We start from the raw sequence: 20,330 nt of genomic DNA, 5'->3' as shown, positions 1-20,330 counted from the left end.
GGAGGGAAGGGCAGAGCAGGTGGAACAGAGGGCTGTCAGTTGGAGAGAATCCAGGAACACCTGCAGGGCTTGGCTGGAGACTGAGCAGCAGGAGAGCAGGGCCTGAGCTGAGCTGAGTGTTAACCACCAAATTCCCAGGCACGCAGCAGGCAACCAGTTAGCAATAGATGAGTGAATGCGGAGCCGGGGAAGGGGCGGGGATGGGGCTGCAAGGCCAGGTGGGCGACACGGAGGTCCAGCGCGGGAACAGCCAGCACCGCCCCCCGCCCTGACATGGGAACCCCAATGCGAGAAGTCCACATCTCTGCAGTTGTACATCCGTGCACCTGTGCTATGGCCACGAGTATCCAAATACATGAATTTCACATCCCGTGAAATTATAAAATTTAACACATTTTGAAGGAGAACCCTCGGGGAGAACAGGATCCTTGGTGCACATTTTCTGTAGTGAAGCGAAACAGATTTATAAACATGCCTTTGAAATGGTTGGGGAGGGTGGGAGGGCCTGGCGAGGTTTCAAAGAACGGGTAGCAAATAGAAATTCCTTGTTTTCAGAACCTATGATTACTCACTTAGGATGGGTGAAAACATCCTCGGTTGTATGTGCGCGGCCTTTCACTTAATTCAGTGAATGTAAAAATAGTTGTAAAGAGAGCTTCAAGGGCTCATTCCAAATCTAGGTCTCCCGAACCCGCCTTTTCCATCTAGGGGTTATGTTTCTCAATAAAGATCCTGCCCGAAGAATTTTCAGTAGCAAAGTCCTGGGGACGGAGATGGGTCCTCCATTCAGGATGAACTATTATTTCAGTAAATTCAGATGACTGGAGATGCCAGGATGGGGTCAGACAATACACCCAGCTTTGGAGTATTGAGAAAGTGAAGACGAAGTCGAGGAGGAGGGCTGCTGAGCGAGGACTCGGGAGTGGGGGGCTGGGCCTGGGTTTTCTCCTCCGAGAGCCAACCAGGGTCTAGATGGCGGATGGAGTTGGAGGGAGAGTGCTTCCGAGTCTGCTGGCTCCGGTGGCGCTGGAGATGGGGACCAACTCTTCTCTCTCTCCACCCAGGACTGTGCCCCAGGCTACACACGCACTGGGAGTGGGCTCTACCTCGGCCACTGTGAGATGTGTGAATGCAATGGCCACTCTGACCTGTGCCACCCAGAGACCGGGTCCTGCTCGGTAAGATGCAAGCAGGGCCAGGGCAGGGGGTCAGTTTGGCTGGGCCTGGGTGGGGTACCAGGGCTGGCTGTGGGACAAGGAGGGGTGGGCTTGGTAAGGTAGGCCTGCCTAGGTCCAGGAGCAAGGTCATGGGGCACAGCCTGTGAGACAAAGCACCTAGACCCACAGGTCTGGTCAGCGAGGGACTACAGGTATAGTGGGGCAGCCAGAACTATGGAACAACCTTCTTCTTTATAAAGAAAACTTCGATTCCTGCAATTTCTTATTACCAAAGTGACACATGTTCTCTGTAGAAGAGTCAGAGACAACCCAAAGAAAGTAAAAATTCCTCGTAACTCTTACCACCAGCGGGCAGCTCTTTTGCCCTTTTTCCAGGCCGGTATGTACACATACCAATATGCCTTTTGTCTTACAAGTAAACATGTGATCATTGTGTTTCGTGATCAACTTTTTTCACTTACAAGTTCATGAACATCTTTCCATATCATTAAATACTTTTTTATCCCTGAACTTTTCAGAGCGGGCTATGTGTAGCCCTCCAGAGTATGTGAATGGTTCACAGGACAAGGAATATTCCATGTTAATAAGAGAAACATGCATTTCTTTGGAGGATTTAAAACCCACACGTTTTTGTAATAAAGCATCTTTTTTCAAAGCTCTTCCCCTACATACCTAGGTGTATATATTTTTCCTTTCCTATGATATTACAGGTGTTTAAGTAGAAACATCTAAGATAGATACTGGGCTAAGTGTTCTTTTTAATTTATTCAGTTCCCTATTCATGGATGTTTAGGTTTATTTCCAGCATTTTGCTTTTATAAACACCAGTGAGACAAACATCCTGTCATGAAATCTCTGTGTGCTCCCACGATTATTTCTTTAAGCTCATAGACATGAATTTCAAGATCAAGGGCTTGCAAATTGTAAGGCTTTTGGTAAAGTCTGCCAAGTGGCGGGGGGCTGACGTTTCGTTCCTTGTAGCAATGCCAGCACAATGCCGCCGGGGAGTTCTGTGAGCTGTGTGCACCTGGCTACTATGGAGATGCCACAGCTGGAACACCTGAGGACTGCCAGCCCTGTGCCTGCCCACTGGCCAGCCCGGAGAACATGTGGGTGCCCTTGTTCAAGGCCCAAGGAGGCATTCTCCCCCTGGGGTGCAGAGGGCACTACGCTGGCCTTGGGGACAGAATGAAGGGAACAGGGTGGGGCATGAGCGTCCCAAGGCCTGACCTTTGCCTCTTCTATTCCAGGTTCTCCCGTACCTGTGAGAGCCTGGGAGCTGGTGGGTACCGCTGCACAGCCTGTGAACCTGGCTACACTGGCCAGTACTGTGAGCAGTAAGTTTGCAAATAGAAGGGGTGAAGGGAGGGGGCGTATAGTAAACTCCTAAGCGAGAGCCCAGGACTGTGTTGCTCAGAAAGGTCTCCACCAGGATCATGCCCCTCTCCTCTCCAGAACCCTTCCAAGAGTCCTCATTGTCCTTGGGACAAGCCCAGGCTCCTCAGGTAGCTTTGTCACTCTTCAGTCTCATTCCACTTCTGACACCCAACTCGATTCTAGCTGGGCTTAACTTCTTGACTACTAGATATTCAGGTCTTCTCCTGTGCTGTTTCCTTCACACGGAACATTCTTCACCCTCAAACCTCCCCTTCCTGGGGACTCCTGTTTAGCCTTCGAGGCTCTGCTTCCTTCCTTCATTCGGCACATGTTTATTGAGCATCTGCTGTGTGCCATGCAATGCGCCAAGGTATTGGAGATAAAGTGGTGAACGAAACAGTTTCAGTCCCAACTCTTACGGAGTCTGCCACCTGTAATGAGAGACAAGACAGCAAAAAAGTGACTTTACAAATATATAATTGCGAACAGTGAGACGTTCTCCGAAGAGAACAGCCTAATCCGAGGGAACGTAACAGCCCGGAAGCCCCGTTCCCGGGGACGCCTTTTCATTCCCACGGCTGGATTAGTGCCCCCACTCTGCGCACCCCCAGCCCCCATACTGTCCCTCTCTCTCATTTTTCGTAGTTTTCATGTTGATTTCCCAACGAGTGAGTTCTGTAAGAGCAGAGGCTTCATTTTCACTCTTATATTTCCATAACCTAGCATAGTAATTGCTTAATAAATGTTTGTTGAATGAATATTTTCCTGGAGAATGAAGGCTTTACCACCCCCATTACCCAACCTGCTGACTCCCCTTTCTCAGCTCACTGAGGACCTGAGGGGGCCTCTTTGGTCTCTGAAATCCTTCCAGAACTCTGAGCCTCCTCACTCCGCACTGGGCAGTCAGCTAGGCTTTTGGCTCCCCAAGTCCACCATGAGGTGCTGAGTGCCCTGGGGGCTGACAGAGCTGGTCTTTGTTCCTCTCTATAGGTGCGCCCCAGGTTATGTGGGGAACCCCAATGTGCGGGGAGGCCGGTGCCTGCCACAGGGTAAGTGAGACCATGGCCCTGGGTTGGGGTGATAGGTAAGTCAGGGAGCCTAGGGAATTTGAGAGATACTAGGTCTGGGGGACAAGACCGGGGTAGGGCATGCCACTCTTTGGGGAGGCAGAGATATCTGAGACTCTGCCGCATGCTGGGGACCGTCTGCCTGAATGGCTTCTTCTGTTCCTCCCTCAGCAGACCGGGCCTCGCTGGTGGTCCAGGTGCAACCAGCTCGGAGCATAGTACCCCAAGGCGGCCCCCACTCCCTGCGGTGCCAGGTCAGCGGAAGCTCTCCACACTACTTCTACTGGTCTCGTGAGGATGGGCGGCCCTTGCCCAGCAGCACTCAGCAGCGCCATCAAGGTAGCGTGGCCCCAGGCCCCTCAGCCCCTTGAGTCACTCCAGTAGGAGGAGAGGCACGGGCCTTTCCCTGCATTGGCTGGGGTCCTGTCCCTACACCCAAGGGGTGCAGCCACACTAATGAGCTGCCATCCTTTCCCCACCAGGCTCTGAGCTCCACTTCCCCAGCGTCCAGCCCTCGGATGCTGGAGTCTATATTTGTACCTGTCGTAATCTCCATCATGCCAATACCAGCCGAGCAGAGCTGCTGGTCACTGGTGAGTTCCTACTTCCCCATTCCCAAGATGGCCTTCCTGGGCTGGGCTGCAGAGGGGATGGGAGTTGCTTGGATGAGGGTGCTGGCCATGGAGGCGAAGAGAGGTAATGGAGTCAAGACTGGCTTTAGAGCAGAATTGTAGGACTTGATTGTGGTCACTGAAGGAGAGAGAAGAATCTAGGGTTATGCCCAAGTGTCTGGTTTCTAGCAGCTGGGCCAATGGGGTGCCATTTACTAAGATGGGAGAGGTTCAGTAGGAGAGTGTCTTCATTTGTACTCCTGCAAAAGCTGAGTCTGGATTTGTGTGTAAGTAGTTTGTGTGGAAGGGGAAGTGAGAAGGGAAGAGAGGCATCCAGTAAAGTTATTGAGCAAGTTACCACCATGAGCAGTTGTCGTTTAATGCATCATAGAGAACTCTGGGAAACTCCAGAGTAACACATGCACCTTAGAGTCATCCCTCCCCAGGGTCAAGGGAGCTGGGGTGTGTGTACACCAGCTCCTGCCAGTCATTGACTGGGGCCTCTTCTAGGAGCGTCAATTTCCCTGCTTTCTGTTCCACCTCGTGGGCAGGCACAGTGGTCTCTGGTGACCTGAGAAAGCCCTTGTGCCATGAAGTACAGCGACTGGCAGAAGTCAAGTGGGGTGGCAGCGAAGTGACAGGGTGAGGGACTGGTCAGGGCTCCGTCAGTACCTGATACAAACGGGTCAGAGGGAATCACTAGTTTGGTTTTGAACTTGTTAAAGTTTGAGATGTTTGAGGAAACATCTAAGGTACATCAGGCGGGCATTGGACATGTGAGACTGGAACTTAGGAAGGAGGCCCTGGCCAGAGAGAGGAATTTGGGAGCTATTGGCTTAGAGGCGAAGTTTAAAGCCACAGGGTAGGATGAGATTTCCCACGGAAAATGCGGATCCAGAGCCCCAAGGGAACATGTCGAGTTGAAGAGTCTTTTTTACAGCAAAAGAGACTGAGCAGTTTGGGTGAATAAGCTAGGAGGAGACTGAGAGAGGTGTGTGTTGGAAGCCAAGAGGAGAGAAGGCTTGCAAGAGGGAGAGATTGGCCTCACCAGATGCCCCAGAGAAGTGAGACATGGCAGAGAAACAATCCTTGGAGGTCGTGCTTTGACAAGGGCAGTTTCCTGTGGAGAGTAAGGGTAGAAGCCAATTTGGAGCAAGGCAAAGAATGGATGGGAAGGCGGCAAGTGTAGACAACTCTTTCAAGAAGTTTGACTCTGAGGGGAGGCTAAGAAATGGGGCAGTGGTAGCTGGAGGAAGTATGGAGTCAAGGGAGCCTTTTCAGAGATGAGAAATTCTACAACTTATTTGTCTGTGGAGAGGGATGATCCCATGGAGAGGGAGAAGAGAGACTAATATAGCAAGAGAGAGCACAGCTGGGGGCGGAAGTCCTTGGGGGGGGGCAAGGGGTGGGGCTCCAGCACTTGGAAGGTAGGTGGGGACCAGGAAGGAGGGAGGTGGGTAGATTTGGGGAGATGGGAAAAACTCCTGACTAGTAGTTTCAATTTTCTTACCAGTATGAATTGAAGCAATTAGCTGTGAAAGCGGAAGGAGGGGTAGGTTGGTAGAGAAGATGGGAGGAGGTGTGAAATGGTTTTAGGAAAGACAGAAACTCGAACCAGACAAAAACCCAGTTGGAGTGAAGTGCAAAATGTTAAGAGCTCATTTGCGGTCTGTGGTCATGAATCAAAGCCAAGTGGGCTCGTGGTGTGATGTTCTCTGCTCACAGCCCGCTGGCTGCTCAGGGCCAGCGCACTGAAAGGCGGGTAATGGAGTTCGGGTGGATGAGGGAGGGAGATGCCAGGGAGTGGAATAGAATCCCAGCTAGACTTGGAAGGAAGTGGCACCTGGATGGGATGATGGAGAGAGAGAAAGTGGCCACAGGGCAGGGGCCTGGCCAGCACCCCACTCACTGGGGGGCCTCCCGTCCCTGCAGAGGCTCCAAGCAAGCCCATCACAGTGACAGTGGAGGAGCAGCGGAGCCAGAGCGTGCGTCCTGGAGCTGACGTCACTTTCATCTGCACAGCCAAGAGCAAGGTGGGCAGGGCGGGGAGTGGCCATCAGGAAGGCTGTCTCCTGGGGTCTCCGAGTGCCACCCTTAACCCCCACCCTATGCCCCTGCCCTGCCTGCAGTCTCCGGCTTACACCCTGGTGTGGACCCGCCTGCACAATGGGAAACTACCAGCCCGAGCCATGGATTTCAATGGCATCCTGACCATTCGCAATGTCCAGCCAAGTGATGCGGGCACCTACGTGTGCACCGGCTCCAACATGTTCGCCATGGACCAGGGCACAGCCACGCTGCATGTGCAAGGTACCCTGTTCATGTCCATGCCTGACCCGCCCGTTCCCGGCCTTCTCCCATACCCCCCAAGACTTCTTCATTCAATGACAGTTTCTGAGCATCCACAGTCTGCCATGTCCTGGCCTAGATTCTAAAGAAACAGTGGCAAATAGGAGCTCTGGTCGAATAGCCCTGCCCCCCTGCATTACGTGTTCTAGTAAGGTGACAATAAGCATGGAAATAAAACAGATGGCATAATTACACACAGTGATGCATGCTGGGATAGGAATAAACCATGATGGGAAAGTGAGACGTGAGATGAGAGGAGGGTGAGCTCCTCTATAGGGGGTGGTCAGGGAGGGCTTCTCTGAGGAGGTGACATCTGAGCTGAGACCTGAAGGAAGGAAACGTTCTCTGCCACTTAAAGAGCTGGCAGAGAATGTCCTTGCCAGAGGAAGCGTCACATGCAAAGGCCCTTAAACAGGAATATGTTGATGTGTTTGAGGAATGGAAAGGCCAGTGTGGCTGGAGCTATGGCAGGGGGGTGGGTGAGGAACGCGACGAGGTAGGCAGAGGTGAGGGCAGCAGTTCGTGAGGGATCACAGTGGGAGTTCAAGTTTTATCCGAAAAGTGATAGGGAGCCACAAACAGGAAGTACCAAGATCCTATTGACATTTCAAAAGCTCCCTCTGGCTGCTCTGTGGACCAACAGCCATCAGGGGCTTGAGTGGAAGCACAGAGAGCAGCAAGGAGGCTCTTGCCGTGGGTCAGACGACACGTTCTCCTGACCACGTGTTCTCCTCCCCCATCAGCCTCGGGCACCCCATCTGCCCCCGTGGTCTCTATCCACCCACCACAGCTCACAGTGCAGCCTGGGCAGACGGCCGAGTTCCGCTGCAGTGCCACGGGGAACCCCATGCCCGCCCTAGAGTGGACAGGTGAGACCGTGGCAAGAATGACATCCAGAACCTGGCTCTGCTGATTGTGGGAGGCCAAGGGCAGGATGCTAGTCTGTGGGGCCTGCAAATTCAGGGGGACCCAGTTATGCCAGTCCCAGTGGGTGCTGACCCTACTTTTCCACGTCAGGGGGCCCTGGCGGCCAGCTCCCTCAGAAGGCACAAATCCATCAGAATATCCTGCGCCTGCCAGCCATCGAGCCCTCGGATCAAGGCCAGTACCTGTGCCAAGCCCTCAACAGCGTCGGGCAGCAAGTGGCCAGGGCTGTACTCCACGTGCACGGTGAGAGGACAGGACCGAGGGGTGGCTGGGGGCATATGGGCAGCGCAGAGAAGTTCTCACTGGGCTCTGTCTGCAGGGGGCAATGGGCCTAGGGTCCAGGTGAGCCCAGAGAGAACCCAGGTGCACGAAGGCCGCACTGTCAGGCTGTACTGCAGGGCCGCAGGTGTGCCCAGTGCCACCATCTCCTGGAGGAAGGAAGGGGGCAGCCTTCCCCAACAGGTAAGGAAATCCATCCGGGCCAGGCCCACGAGCTCAGCAGAGTCCCAGCATTTGCCACCTGCCCCTCGCACCTGCACGTCCTACCTCATCTCCTCTTCTGGTTCCCTTCATTTCCAAGATGGTAGCCTGCTCAGACATCCTCCTGGCAGGTAGCAGCTGTCAGCCTCGTGGTTTGCTGTCTGGCTCCACCCCCCTTGGTTGGTGTCCGGCTGAGCCCTGATGTTGGCTTTGTGCTTGCCTCTACCTTTTACGCCCCTTCCGCCCACCCGCGCCATGCCAGCCTGCCTCGGCCCCTCCGGCGGCAGCTCACCCTTCTCACTGTGTGGCAGGCCCGGTCTGAGCACACAGACATCGCCACACTGCTCATCCCGGCCATCACAGCTGCTGACGCCGGCTTCTACCTCTGTGTGGCCACCAGCCCTGCGGGCACTGCGGAGGCCCGGATCCAAGTGATCGTCCTTCCAGGTGCGGGTCCTCTGGGGGCTAAAAGAGTGGGGAGAGCAAGCCAGGGCTCCCCTAAGGCCTACTTACTCCCCTTCTGCCCCCAGCTTCAGGTGCCAGCTCCTTGCCGGTCAGGATTGAGTCCTCATCACCTTCTGTGACTGAAGGGCAGACTTTAGATCTCAACTGTGTGGTGACAGGGCTGGGCCAAGCCCAGGTCACATGGTACAAGCGAGGGGGCAGTCTGCCTCCCCACGCCCAGGTACGAGGGTCCCTGAGCCTGTGGCAGGGGATCTGGGGTGGCCTTGTACATGGCGGAGGCTTCACACAGCCCTTGCCTCTCCACGAGCAGAGGCCAGCCCTTATTTCCCTCCCTCTCCAGCTTCTGGCACAGGACAGCTCGCCGGAGCCAGTGAGAGCTTGATGAATACTCGTTGAGGCTCGAGGGGAATGGTGACCATGGCCCCCTCCCCATCCTCACATACCTCTGTTCTCGCCTGGCCCAGATTCACGGCTCCCGGCTACGGCTCTCCCAGGTTTCCTCAGCTGATTCTGGAGAATACGTGTGCCGAGTGAAGAACGGATCAGGCTCCAAGGAGGCCTCCATCACCATCTCTGTCCTCCACGACACCCATTCAGGCCCCAGCTACACCCCAGGTGAGGAGCCAGGTGGGGCTGGCCAGGGCCCACCCTTGGATCTCTCCACTATGCCCAGGGAAGGTGCCTGCGGCCTCTTCGGGGACATCAGGACAAGAGGGGCCACTAGGCAGGCTTTGACTCTCCACTCCCTACCTGAGGAGATGAGGGGGCTGAGGATGGGCATAAGGTTGATCTGGCTTACCTGGGACCCCCATCATGAGGGTACTGTTTTCAGAATTCATCAGTAAGCAGCAGAATCTGGGTTAAACACTGAGTTAGGAGTCAGGCTGACCTGGGTTCAAATCTTAGCTCTACCCCTTCTCATCTTTGAATGGGTTATTGTATGTACCTTTTGGGCCTCAGTCTCCTCATCTGTGAAATGAGGACATTGCCACCACCATGTGGAATGAAAACATGGCAAACATTCTGTAGAAGGGAGTTGTGGCATTAATGTCTGCATCGTCCGGCTTAGGCTGGGCACTAAAGGGCTCTGGTTCCCTACAAACCAGAGCAGGTCATCACAGATAAAGGTGTCGGCAAATGGGCCTCGAACTCTGAGTTGGAGGTGGGGGAGGGAAGAAGGGGTATGGCTGGCCATGCTGAACGGAAGAGCATGGCCCCGGGCCCCAAAAGGCCTCCCATCTGACCCAGCTCCTGTGTGCCCTTCTGTGCCTCAGCTCCTGGTGGGGCCCCAGCTCGGGGCAATACCCAGCCTATCCGCATCGAGTCCTCCTCCTCCCATGTGGCCGAAGGGCAGACCCTGGATCTGAACTGCGTGGTGCCTGGGCAGGCCCATGCCCAGGTCACATGGCACAGGCGTGGGGGCAGCCTCCCCGCCCGGCACCAGGTACAGAAGCCCCCCAGGGCCAGCTTGCTGAGGGCTTGGATAGGGCCGCTCTGGCCCTGTCCCAACCTTCCCTGTTTGCTCTCAGACCCATGGCTCGCTGCTGCGGCTGCACCAGGTATCCCCAGCTGACTCAGGAGAGTATGTGTGCCGCGTAGTCCTTGGCTCTGGGACCCAGGAGGCCTCTGTCCTGGTCACCATCGAGGCCTCCGGCTCCAGCGCTGGCTCCATTCCTGGTGAGTGACTTCCTATGACAAGGCAAGCTGGAGGAGGCTGAGACCCTTCCAGGGTGCTGAGGTCCTAGGGACTCCTGTTGTGACCTGGGGCAGGAGGCCCACGCTGGAGCTGGCCACGGGGCCTGGCCCAGGCAGGCTCCACTTCCCTGAGTAAGCCACCATCTTTCCATCAGTCTCTCCTCCGGCAACATCATCCCTCGTGTTTATGCTGCTGCCTCCTCTTCCTCCGTCCCAGCCTCAACTACCCTCATCTCTCCCGCTTCCTCCGTCCTCCCTACAAAGCGTCACCCCTGCCCCAGCCTTCCCCTCAGGGTTGCTCAGCTGAGGACATCGAGCCCAGGCCACAAAACCCCTGAGGCCTGGCCTCAGGAGACAAAGCTGAGCTGGCTCCAAGGGGCCAGTTCTTTCCATCTCTTCTGAAGGGCATCTGCTACCCTCACCCTTGTCCCCACAGCCCCAGGCCCTGTCCCACCTGTCAGGATCGAGTCCTCATCCTCCACAGTGGCTGAGGGGCAGACCCTGGATCTGAGCTGTGTGGTGGCAGGACAGGCCCATGCCCAGGTCACGTGGTACAAGCGTGGCGGCAGCCTCCCTGCCCGGCACCAGGTACGTGTCGGTAGCAAGGTGAGAGGGGGCCAGCCAGGCCGTGGACAGTGGGTCGCAGGGTTCCTGGCTCTTGAGCTAAAGGGCTGGCAGTTCCCAGTTCAGAGGAGCAGGGAAAGGGAGGTGCCTCTGCTGAGCTCTGGGAAGCCCCTCTCCCACACCCCTGTGCTCATGCTGCCCAGGTCCGCGGCTCCCGCCTCTACATCTTCCAGACATCGCCAGCTGACGCAGGCGAGTACGTTTGCCGGGCCAGCAATGGTGTGGAGGCCTCCATCACAGTCACAGTAACTGGGACCCAGGGGGCCAACTTTGCCTACCGTGAGTAGGGCTACCAGGCTGGGCTGGGACGGAGAAAGGGCATAGTGGGGAAGAACTGGAGTGACCTGGTGACTGTCTTCTTGCCCAGCTCCTGGTGGCACCCAGCCCATCCGCATCGAGTCCTCCTCCTCCCACGTGGCTGAAGGGCAGACCCTGGATCTGAACTGCGTGGTGCCTGGGCAGGCCCATGCCCAGGTCACGTGGCATAAGCGTGGGGGCAGCCTCCCCGCCCGGCACCAGGTACAGGACTGGAGGATAGGCGGACCAAGAAGGGGACAGGAGGGAGGCCCCTGGGTGCTGAGGTCAGGAATGGGGACTGCCGGAGGCTCCTCTGAGATGAGAAGGCTTGGACCCCATTGGCCATTAGCTATTAGTTTTACTGTATTTTATAGAATTTAGGATGCCATTGATTGTAAAGTGCACCATTATTTTATGTGCCTCTAAGAGGGAAAAAGCTGCTATTTGCAATTGTGAGATGATTTATTGAAAGAAGCATCTGGACTTCAGCAATATTAAAAGGTGTGTCAGCATCGATACAGTATTAGTGTCTGTCCAGTTCACCATGGCGCCTCCCAGCCACCCGCAACTGCTGGAATGAGACCCCATCCTCCAACCCATAAACAGGACAGAGCTGATGCTGAGGCCTCAGGGGTCAGAGAGTGAGGCAGGTTTGCAGGTTATAGGTACAAGAGTCCTGTAGTCAGTCCCCTCTGACCTCACCTCCATTCCGGCCAGACCCACGGCTCATTGCTGAGACTACACCAGGTGTCCCCAGTCGACTCGGGCGAGTACGTGTGCCGCGTAGTGGGTGGCTCAGTTCCCTTGGAGGCCTCCGTCCTGGTCACCATTGAGCCCGTAGGCTCTGTGCCGGGTGAGTGGCACTGGGGAGAGGGGAGGGCAGGGCTGGGGGCCCCACTGGAGGAGGCTCCCCACTCCAGCCATGGCGGGATCCCATGAGACCAATAGCCTCTACCTTCACGCATTCACCCAACCTGCTCTCCTCCCAGCTGGGGGTTGACCCTCTGCCCTCTGTCCTCAGCACTGGGGGTTACCCTCCCAATCCGGATCGAGTCGTCCTCCTCACACGTGGCTGAAGGGCAGACCCTGGATTTGAACTGCCTGGTTACTGGGCAGGCCCACGCCCAGGTCACATGGCATAAGCGCGGGGGCAGCCTCCCTGCCCGGCATCAGGTAAGAAGCAGGGAGCTAATGTTGCGGGGGGGCGTGAAGGATCCTCGTGACTACAGGATAAAGAGCATATGCTTTCAATTCATGCATATTCAAGTTCAGATGCTGCTCCCTGCCTCTGGCCTGCTGCGTGACTTTAGGCCAGCCATTTGACCTTTCCTGATCCTCAGTGTCCTCGTCTGTCAAATGTGCTCATGCTGCCCACTTCACCTGCCCTGTAGCACATCAACAAATGCCGGTCCCCTACTTCTTTCTGCTGAACCCAGTCCCAACACTGGGACAGGGGAATCGGAAGGTCACGAATGGTGGTCCTCCCTGGAGCAGCTTTCCTCAAGCTCCAGCGGGGGGGCCGGGCTGCGAGGGGCCAGGGAAGGGGGCAGGAGTCTGGCTGTGAGCCCCGGTGCCCAGCCCTGAGCCTGCTGCCCTCCTGCCCCTCCCAGGTACATGGCTCAAGGCTGCGGCTGTCCCAGGTGACTCCAGCTGACTCTGGAGAGTATGTGTGCCGTGTGGGCAGCAACTCAGGCACTCAGGAAGCCTCAGTCCTCGTCACCATCCAGCAGCACCCTGGCCCCTCCCACTGTGAGTGTCTCAGGTGTCATAGCAAGTGGCAGGGGGCAGCTGTGGCCTCTCCACCCTCAGCGGCTCCCACACCTTGCCTCCCGTCTCGTGCTCCCAGCCCAGAGTGTGGTGTACCCCGTCCGCATCGAATCCTCCTCAGCCTCCCTGGCCAATGGACATACCCTGGACCTCAACTGCCTAGTGGCCAGCCAAGCCCCACACACCATCACCTGGTATAAGCGTGGAAGCAGCCTACCCAGCCGACACCAGGTACCAGCCAGCACATAGTGGGGACAAAAGCTGGGCGCACTGGCCCCAACAGGAATCAAGAGGCACTCTCAGCACTTCTTCTGTGCTCATTTAGTCATTCAACAAACATTGAATGTTCTTGTACATGGGCTCTGGACCATTGTTGAGGATACAGAGATAAGTCCCTCCAACCTCAGTTGAATCCTGCATTTTAACTCAACAGTCTGTGATTCACTCATTCACTCCATTTCCCCGAGAACCTGCTCCAGGCCAAGTCCTGCGCCTGGCGCTAAGTATCCTAAATGGAATGAGCAGGTGCCTGTTCTCGGGAAGTTCACAGGCTAGAGGGAGAGGCAGACACGCCACCTGACAACAGTGTAATAGGAGCCATAGCAGGGCACTGTGAAGTTGCTGGGGAGAGCTGCGGCAGGCCTTCTGCAGGGCTGATGGGTGAGAATAGTTCGAAGGCTAGAGGTGCTGTCTACCCCAGTCCAAAGCCTCAAGAAGGCCACTGAAGGAGTTCTGAGGGAGGCCAGGGCGGGGGTCGGCCCCAGGCAAGGCAGGGAGGCTCCTAGAGTCCCGCGGCTGCTGCAGTGCCTGAGACATGGAGGTGCTGCCCGTACCCACTGATACCTGCTCCCCCACAGATCGTGGGCTCCCGGCTACGGATCCCCCAGGTGACGCCAGCGGACTCGGGCGAGTACGTGTGTCATGTCAGTAATGGTGTCGGGTCCCAGGAGACCTCGCTCATTGTCACCATCCAGGGCAGCGGCTCCTCCCACGGTGAGAGCTCATAAGGCCGGGTGTCCAGGAAGTGGATGTAAGGGAATGCACAGAGGTCCCTGGCACCGTCATTGTTGTCTGACTCTAGCTACATCTGGCCCTCTGTGTCCCCAGTGCCCAGTGTCTCCCCACCAATCAAAATCGAGTCCTCATCCCCCTCAGTGGTTGAAGGGCAGACCTTGGATCTGAACTGTGTGGTCGCTGGGCAGCCCCAGGCCACCATCACGTGGTACAAGCGTGGGGGCAGCCTTCCCACCCGACACCAGGTACAGAGTGCAGCTCAGCAGTGGGGATGGGACCTTTGCCTCCGGGGGTGGGCAGATCAGGGACAGCCCCATGGGCAAAGAACCCGAAGCATTAGCCGGCAGCCCCAAGGCTGTCCTCCCTCCCACCTTGGGTGGCTAGTGGGCAGCCTCAGCAGGTCTTACGAGAGAGGCTTGGGAAGAGGCCTGACCAAGCCAGTAACTCCTTGGCCCCTCGACTCCCTCTCCCCCTCCTTCCCCATCCCGGCCCCCAGGCCCACGGCTCCCACCTGAGGCTGTACCAGATGTCCGTGGCCGACTCCGGAGAGTACGTGTGCCGAGCAAACAACAACATCGATGCCCGGGAGGCTTCCATCATGGTCTCGGTCTCTCCCAACGCTGGCAGCCCCTCTGGTGAGTCTGATGAAGGCCCCAGAAGAGGGACCAGGAGTGTCCAGTCCCAAGGCCACTAGCCACATGTGGCAATTAAATTAATTAAAATTTAAAAATAAAAAATTTACATCCTCGTATTTCAAGTACTCAATGGCCACACCCAGCTGGTAGCCACTATGTTGGACAGTGCAGATAGAACACTTCTGTCATCGCAGAAAGCTTATGAATGTCGTGAGGACTAAATGAGTTAATATACAGAAAGTGCTTAGAATAGTGCCTGACACATTGTAAGTGCTCAACAAGTGTTAACTATTACTACCTTGGGGGTGGTGGCTTCTATGGCTGAGGAGTCCTCCAACCCAATTGTTCTCAAGTCTGATGATGGCCAAAGACCCGACTCGATGTTTCTGTGCCCTCAGTCCCTGGAAGTGCTGTGCCCATCAGAATCGAGTCATCATCTTCACATGTGGCCGAAGGGCAGACCCTGGATCTGAACTGCGTGGTCCCTGGACAGGCCCATGCCCAAGTCACGTGGCACAAGCGCGGGGGCAGCCTCCCTGCTCACCACCAGGTATGGGAGTTTGGGGACAGGAAGTAATGGGAGGGCTGCTGGATGTGGAGGCCCTAACCAGAGGCCCATCCCCCAAGCTCTGTCCAGGAAGGCCTAAGAGCCCCTGTAGAGTGCAGTACCTGCCCAGGTTAGAGTTTAGTCCCTACCTCAGACCTTCAAGGATTCTGATTGCCATGTTTGCTCCTCTGTCTCCCTGTCTTGTCCCCACTTAGACCCACGGCTCACGGCTTCGGCTGCACCAGGTGTCCCCAGCTGACTCGGGCGAGTACGTGTGCCGTGTGGTGAGCAACTCTGGCCCCCTGGAGGCCTCGGTCCTGGTCGCCATTGAGGCCTCTGGCTCTAGTGCTGTTCCTGTCCCTGGTGAGGGTCTCTGCAATGGGACTGGGAGGTCGGACGAGGGAGGAAGGAAGGGGACCAGCAGGTCACGTGGAGTGCAGCTCCAGGGCAGACAGCACAGACTTGGGAGTCCAGCATATGTGGGCTTGAGTCCCAGCTCCTCTGTCCACACTTTGAGGCGAGGCACAAGGGACTTCTCCTCTCTGCGTTTCACTTTCCTCATCTGTAAAGTGGGGACAGTCGAGTTCTTGCAACCATTACCTGAGTTCCCTAAAGGCTGGAACTGCACATCTAGGCGTATGTGAGGGTGACTTTTAGGTGGTGCCCTGATAAACATCTTTTATATTAGAGGTGGTATATTAGGAGAAAAAATAGCAACACATCACACCTGTCATGATTTCACCTGCCTATAAGGTTTGTTTGTTTTTTAAGTGAATCAGTCAAAAGGAAAACATAATGATCAGCACACGGCCGTGGCAGACACACGAGAGCGGTACATGAGGTGCTAATAAACACGATACAGCCCTTGCTAGGTGCTGGGCCCTGTTATATTTTCACATATTAACCCATTTCATCCTCACAGTGATGCTCAGAGGTAGGTATGATTGTGCTCTCCATTTTACAGATGGAGAAACTGAGGCAGAGAAGTGAAGTAGCTTTCCAAATGTCACACAACTAATAAATGGCAGAGCTGGGTTTTGAACCCCGGAAGTGTGGCCTTAGAGTCTGGTTTCCTAGCGACACATTGCTACTCGAGTTTCAGTAATCTGTGTGGAGGTGCCTGGCCCTGAGTCCTGGCCACCAGCAGTACTCGGAGCACAGGAGGAGATGGTGGGGCCAGCATCTGGATTGGGGCTGGAAGGATGAGGCGCCTCTGTCCCCTAGGCTAGCCCAGCTGCTCCAGGACTCGAGATAGGAAGGGGGAATCCAAGCCACCTTCCCATGGTCCCTGGTCAGAACATCTGGGCACCTAGGAGTGGGGCTGAGGGCACAGGGGTGAGGGTCCCAGCTCCTTGACCTCTTCCTGTGCCCCAGCCCCAGGCAGAGTCGCACCCATTCGCATCGAGACCTCCTCCTCCCATGTGGCTGAAGGGCAGACCCTGGATCTGAACTGCGTGGTGCCTGGGCAGGCCCACGCCCAGGTCACGTGGCACAGGCGCGGGGCCAGCCTTCCCGCCCGGCACCAGGTATGGGGGCTGGAGAAAGCAGGATGTGGACACTTCCCACCCCACCCCTGCCTGGGCAATGCTGCAGAAATCCATCCCAGGAGGGAAGTTGGCCCCCACGTGCGGAGCTTCGGGGAAATTGCAGCAGGAGAGTACTGGGAGTCAAGAGGTCAACAGCAGGCCGGGTACAGCAGGGCTACCTCTGGCTCCTTGGTGCAAATTAAAAAAGGACACCTCTTACTCAAGACACTGGATTTCCTCCTACCAGAACAAATGTCTTAATAAAGGGGGTTGCCTTTGACAAGATGTAGCCTATATAACTGTACAGGACAGTCCTGGGATTCAGGCACCAGAGGGCTAGGGCATCTTAAAGCCTTGGCCTCTGGCCCCCAGCTCATTCTCCCCACTCTTACTCCAACCTGGACCAGGTCCACGGCCCCCTGCTGAGGCTGAACCAGGTGTCCCCAGCTGATTCTGGCGAGTACTCATGTCAAGTGACAGGCAGCTCAGGCACCCTGGAGGCTTCTGTCCTGGTCACAATTGAGGCCTCCAACCCAGGCCCCATTCCTGGTGAGTGATGGCAGCCATGGGCGATGCTGGGGCATAGGCTTGGGGGGCCCTTTCTGGCCTTGCTCCTCTCTGCTCTCCCAGTGGGGCTCCAGCTCTCAGTTCCATGATGGCCCTCCAGCCCCTCCCTCCAACCACTGGGGACCAGTGCCAGGTCTCATCATGGCATCTCGGCCCCCAGGGAATGAAGACCCTTCTTTAGGTCAATGGCACTCAGCCATGTCGATCACTCTCAAGCCGCTGCACCTCCAGGAGAATCAGTTGACATTCACTGCCACCACCTTAGGTTCCTGCGTTGACCCCCAAGAGCCTTACCTTTCTCACCTACTCATTGTACCCACAGCCCCAGGACTGGACCAGCCCATCTACATTGAGGCCTCCTCATCCCATGTGGCTGAAGGGCAGACCTTGGACCTGACCTGCGTGGTGCCTGGGCAGGCCCATGCCCAGGTCACATGGTACAAGCGTGGGGGCAGCCTCCCTGCCCGGCATCAGGTACAAGGGCCAGGGTGGGGCAGTTCCAGGGCAGGCAAGGTTTGACCTGCAGTCGCCTTCTACGCCCCAAACCTCATGCAAACCCTGGCCTGCTTGGGGGCCCCAGGGGAGAAAATACTTTTTGCAGGGAAGAGTTCACCAGCCTGGGAGTTGAGACCCCTGGGTCTTTCTCCTGGCTCTGCTACTGAATCATTTCCTGAGCCACTTTCCTCTGTAAAGTGGGGGTGTTGGATGTCTGTAAATGCAGCTCATCCACACCAGTTGAAGTCCCGAGCTCCTGAGACCCAAGGGAGAACTCTTGGGCACTGACATAGCTGGTGGGCTTAGGGATTTGTCCTGTCCAGATACTTTGGCCTGACGGCTGCCCCCTCCTCATTCCGACAGACCCACGGCTCGCAGCTGCGGCTCCACCACGTCTCCCCTGCCGACTCCGGCGAGTACGTGTGCCGCGTGGTTACCAGTGCAGGCCCTGAGCAGGAAGCCTCCTTCACAGTCACTGTCCCACCCAGTGCAGGGTCCTCCTACCGTGAGTGTGGCAGTTGCTGTGGCAGGGGGAGAAGGGGACACTTGATCTCAGGTGGGAAGTTGAGCCATCCCAGCCCTGCTGAGCCCAGCCCTCTGCCCACCTTGTTCCCCAGGCCTTAGGAGCCCTGTCATCTCCATCGACCCGCCCAGCAGTACCGTGCGACAAGGCCAGGATGCCAGCTTCAAGTGCCTCATCCATGATGGGGCAGCCCCTGTCACCATTGAGTGGAAGACTCGGAACCAAGAGCTGGAGGGTGAGCCAGGCGGGGTGGTTGGGGCCGGAGGCAGGCGTGAATGCATAGTAATCACCACTGTGGGTGGCAGAGGCCAAGATGGTACCAAATTCACTGTGTGGCCCTGGATAGAGTCCTTCCCCTCTAGGGCCTCAGTGTCCCCATCTGGATGAGAGGGGTTCGACCCAGGAGTCTCCGAGGACTCTGTCATCTGCCATCTGTGGCCCTGTCAGCTGGACACACACACAGGCTAGAGAGGTCAAGAGCGTGGAGCAGAGTTGTAGCCACTGGCACCAAGGAACAAGGACACCCTCAGTGACTGTACCCTCCCCAATGTCAACCCCACAGACAACGTCCATATTAGCCCCAACGGCTCCATCATCACCATCGTGGGCACCCGGCCCAGCAACCACGGTCCCTACCGCTGCGTGGCCTCCAATGCCTACGGTGTGGCCCAGAGTGTCGTGAACCTCAGTGTACACGGTGAGGAGCGTCAACTCCATGGGCTCTGCCTTCCTGTTTCAGCCCCGATTCCAAACTCAGAACCTCCGGGTTTAAGTCCTGCCTCTGACACTGTCTCCCTCTTGGGCATTCTCCACCTCCGAGCCTCAGTGTCCACATCGGTGCAGTGAGAGACTAGTGCCCCCCGTGGCAGTTACTGAGGAAGGGGCCGCGACAGTGAGCGTGCCCGACAGAGGCCTGCACATGCATCAACAGTGTCATTCCTCTGGGCAGGGCCCCCTACGGTGTCTGTGCTCCCCGAAGGCCCTGTGCGGGTGAAAGTGGGAAAGGCCGTCACCCTGGAGTGCGTCAGTGCTGGCGAGCCCCGCTCTTCTGCTCGCTGGACCCGGGTCGGCACCCCCACCAACCTGGAGCAGCAGACGTTTGGGCTTGTGGACAGCCACACGATGCTGCAGGTAAGGCATGGCTTCCCCCAGCCAGGGGCCAAGGCCATTTCATCTCTGGGTCTGAGGCCCAGCAGGGCCCATCCTTGAGCAGATGCTTGGAGGAAAGAGTGTTGGATGGGCAGATGGATGATGAATGGATGGACAGAGAAAGGGTGAAATGGGATAGGTGGATGGCGGGTACAGTGGAAGATGGATGGATGGATGGATGGATGGATGGATGGATGGATGGATGGATGGGTGGGTAGATGGGTGAGGGGGGTAGGCTGGTGGGAAGACTGGTAGATAGGTGGGTAGGTGGATGAATAAGTGGTGGGTCAATGGACACGTAGGTGGATGGACTAGTGGAATGTCTAGAGTGTTGGCCCTCAAGCAGCCACCAAATAGGTAAGTTAAAAATGAAAGGAAGAGTAGAATAAAGAGGTAAAACCAAGCCAAAGCTGGGGGCTGATGCCAAGTTCCCTCTTCAATGCCCATGCAACCAGCCTCCTTTCTTTCTTCCAGATTTCATCAGCTAAACCATCAGATGCGGGTACCTATGTATGCCTAGCCCAGAATGCACTGGGTACAGCACAGAAGCAGGTGGAGGTGATTGTGGACACAGGCGCTGTGACCCCAGGGGCCCCCCAAGTCCAGGTTGAAGAAGTCGAGTTGACTGTGGAAGCTGGACACACGGCCACCCTGCGCTGCTCAGCTACAGGTGTGGACAGGGGCTGGGACACAGGACAAGCAGAGCAGTGGTGCCCCGGGGCCTGAATTTTAAACACAAGAAATCTGAAGATGATGTCATGCCTAGGGAGGGGACTCTGCTCCTGGCATCTCACAGTGATGGCTAAGGCAGAGGTCACCAACCTTTTTGGTACCAGGGACCAGTGCTCCTATGAGAAGCTCATGCCTGATGATCTGGGGTAGAGCTGAGGCAGTGATGCCAGCGCTGGGGAGCGGCTGCAAATACAGATGAAGCTTCGCTCATTAGCCCGCCGCTCACCTCTTGCTGTGTGGCCCAATTCCTAATGGGCCACAGACCAGTACCAGTCCATGGCCCAGGGGTTGCGGACCCCTGGGCT

The 20,330-nt window shown here is 56.5% G+C and overlaps 1 protein-coding gene across 8 annotated transcripts in view; it reads left to right on the top strand.

Moving 5' to 3' along the window:
- HSPG2 (heparan sulfate proteoglycan 2) overlaps positions 1 to 20,330 on the top strand; it is a 97,055-nt gene that overhangs the window by 62,476 nt on the left and 14,249 nt on the right. For 5 of the 8 annotated variants that reach the window (XM_036229812.1, XM_036229803.1, XM_036229801.1 and 2 more), the window contains 36 exons: positions 1,065 to 1,178; positions 2,160 to 2,287; positions 2,429 to 2,515; positions 3,546 to 3,604; positions 3,794 to 3,961; positions 4,105 to 4,215; positions 6,166 to 6,266; positions 6,363 to 6,543; positions 7,326 to 7,451; positions 7,600 to 7,752; positions 7,829 to 7,971; positions 8,301 to 8,436; positions 8,520 to 8,674; positions 8,919 to 9,069; positions 9,729 to 9,898; positions 9,984 to 10,131; positions 10,586 to 10,737; positions 10,917 to 11,052; positions 11,141 to 11,292; positions 11,788 to 11,923; positions 12,092 to 12,243; positions 12,681 to 12,819; positions 12,917 to 13,068; positions 13,695 to 13,830; positions 13,945 to 14,096; positions 14,348 to 14,486; positions 14,885 to 15,036; positions 15,249 to 15,396; positions 16,408 to 16,559; positions 16,967 to 17,108; positions 17,449 to 17,600; positions 17,985 to 18,126; positions 18,239 to 18,379; positions 18,707 to 18,841; positions 19,094 to 19,275; positions 19,768 to 19,963. In XM_036229812.1, coding sequence (XP_036085705.1) covers positions 1,065 to 1,178; positions 2,160 to 2,287; positions 2,429 to 2,515; positions 3,546 to 3,604; positions 3,794 to 3,961; positions 4,105 to 4,215; positions 6,166 to 6,266; positions 6,363 to 6,543; positions 7,326 to 7,451; positions 7,600 to 7,752; positions 7,829 to 7,971; positions 8,301 to 8,436; positions 8,520 to 8,674; positions 8,919 to 9,069; positions 9,729 to 9,898; positions 9,984 to 10,131; positions 10,586 to 10,737; positions 10,917 to 11,052; positions 11,141 to 11,292; positions 11,788 to 11,923; positions 12,092 to 12,243; positions 12,681 to 12,819; positions 12,917 to 13,068; positions 13,695 to 13,830; positions 13,945 to 14,096; positions 14,348 to 14,486; positions 14,885 to 15,036; positions 15,249 to 15,396; positions 16,408 to 16,559; positions 16,967 to 17,108; positions 17,449 to 17,600; positions 17,985 to 18,126; positions 18,239 to 18,379; positions 18,707 to 18,841; positions 19,094 to 19,275; positions 19,768 to 19,963 — 5,119 coding nt within the window. The remainder of the gene's footprint in view (positions 1 to 1,064; positions 1,179 to 2,159; positions 2,288 to 2,428; positions 2,516 to 3,545; positions 3,605 to 3,793; positions 3,962 to 4,104; positions 4,216 to 6,165; positions 6,267 to 6,362; positions 6,544 to 7,325; positions 7,452 to 7,599; positions 7,753 to 7,828; positions 7,972 to 8,300; positions 8,437 to 8,519; positions 8,675 to 8,918; positions 9,070 to 9,728; positions 9,899 to 9,983; positions 10,132 to 10,585; positions 10,738 to 10,916; positions 11,053 to 11,140; positions 11,293 to 11,787; positions 11,924 to 12,091; positions 12,244 to 12,680; positions 12,820 to 12,916; positions 13,069 to 13,694; positions 13,831 to 13,944; positions 14,097 to 14,347; positions 14,487 to 14,884; positions 15,037 to 15,248; positions 15,397 to 16,407; positions 16,560 to 16,966; positions 17,109 to 17,448; positions 17,601 to 17,984; positions 18,127 to 18,238; positions 18,380 to 18,706; positions 18,842 to 19,093; positions 19,276 to 19,767; positions 19,964 to 20,330) is intronic. The other 3 variants (XM_036229809.1, XM_036229797.1, XM_036229816.1) reach the window with 2 other exon arrangements.

This window comes from Rousettus aegyptiacus, unplaced genomic scaffold (genome assembly GCF_014176215.1).
Source record: "Rousettus aegyptiacus isolate mRouAeg1 unplaced genomic scaffold, mRouAeg1.p scaffold_m13_p_1, whole genome shotgun sequence".
Lineage (NCBI taxonomy): Eukaryota > Metazoa > Chordata > Mammalia > Chiroptera > Pteropodidae > Rousettus > Rousettus aegyptiacus.
This window is presented reverse-complemented; position numbering and strand designations above follow the sequence as displayed.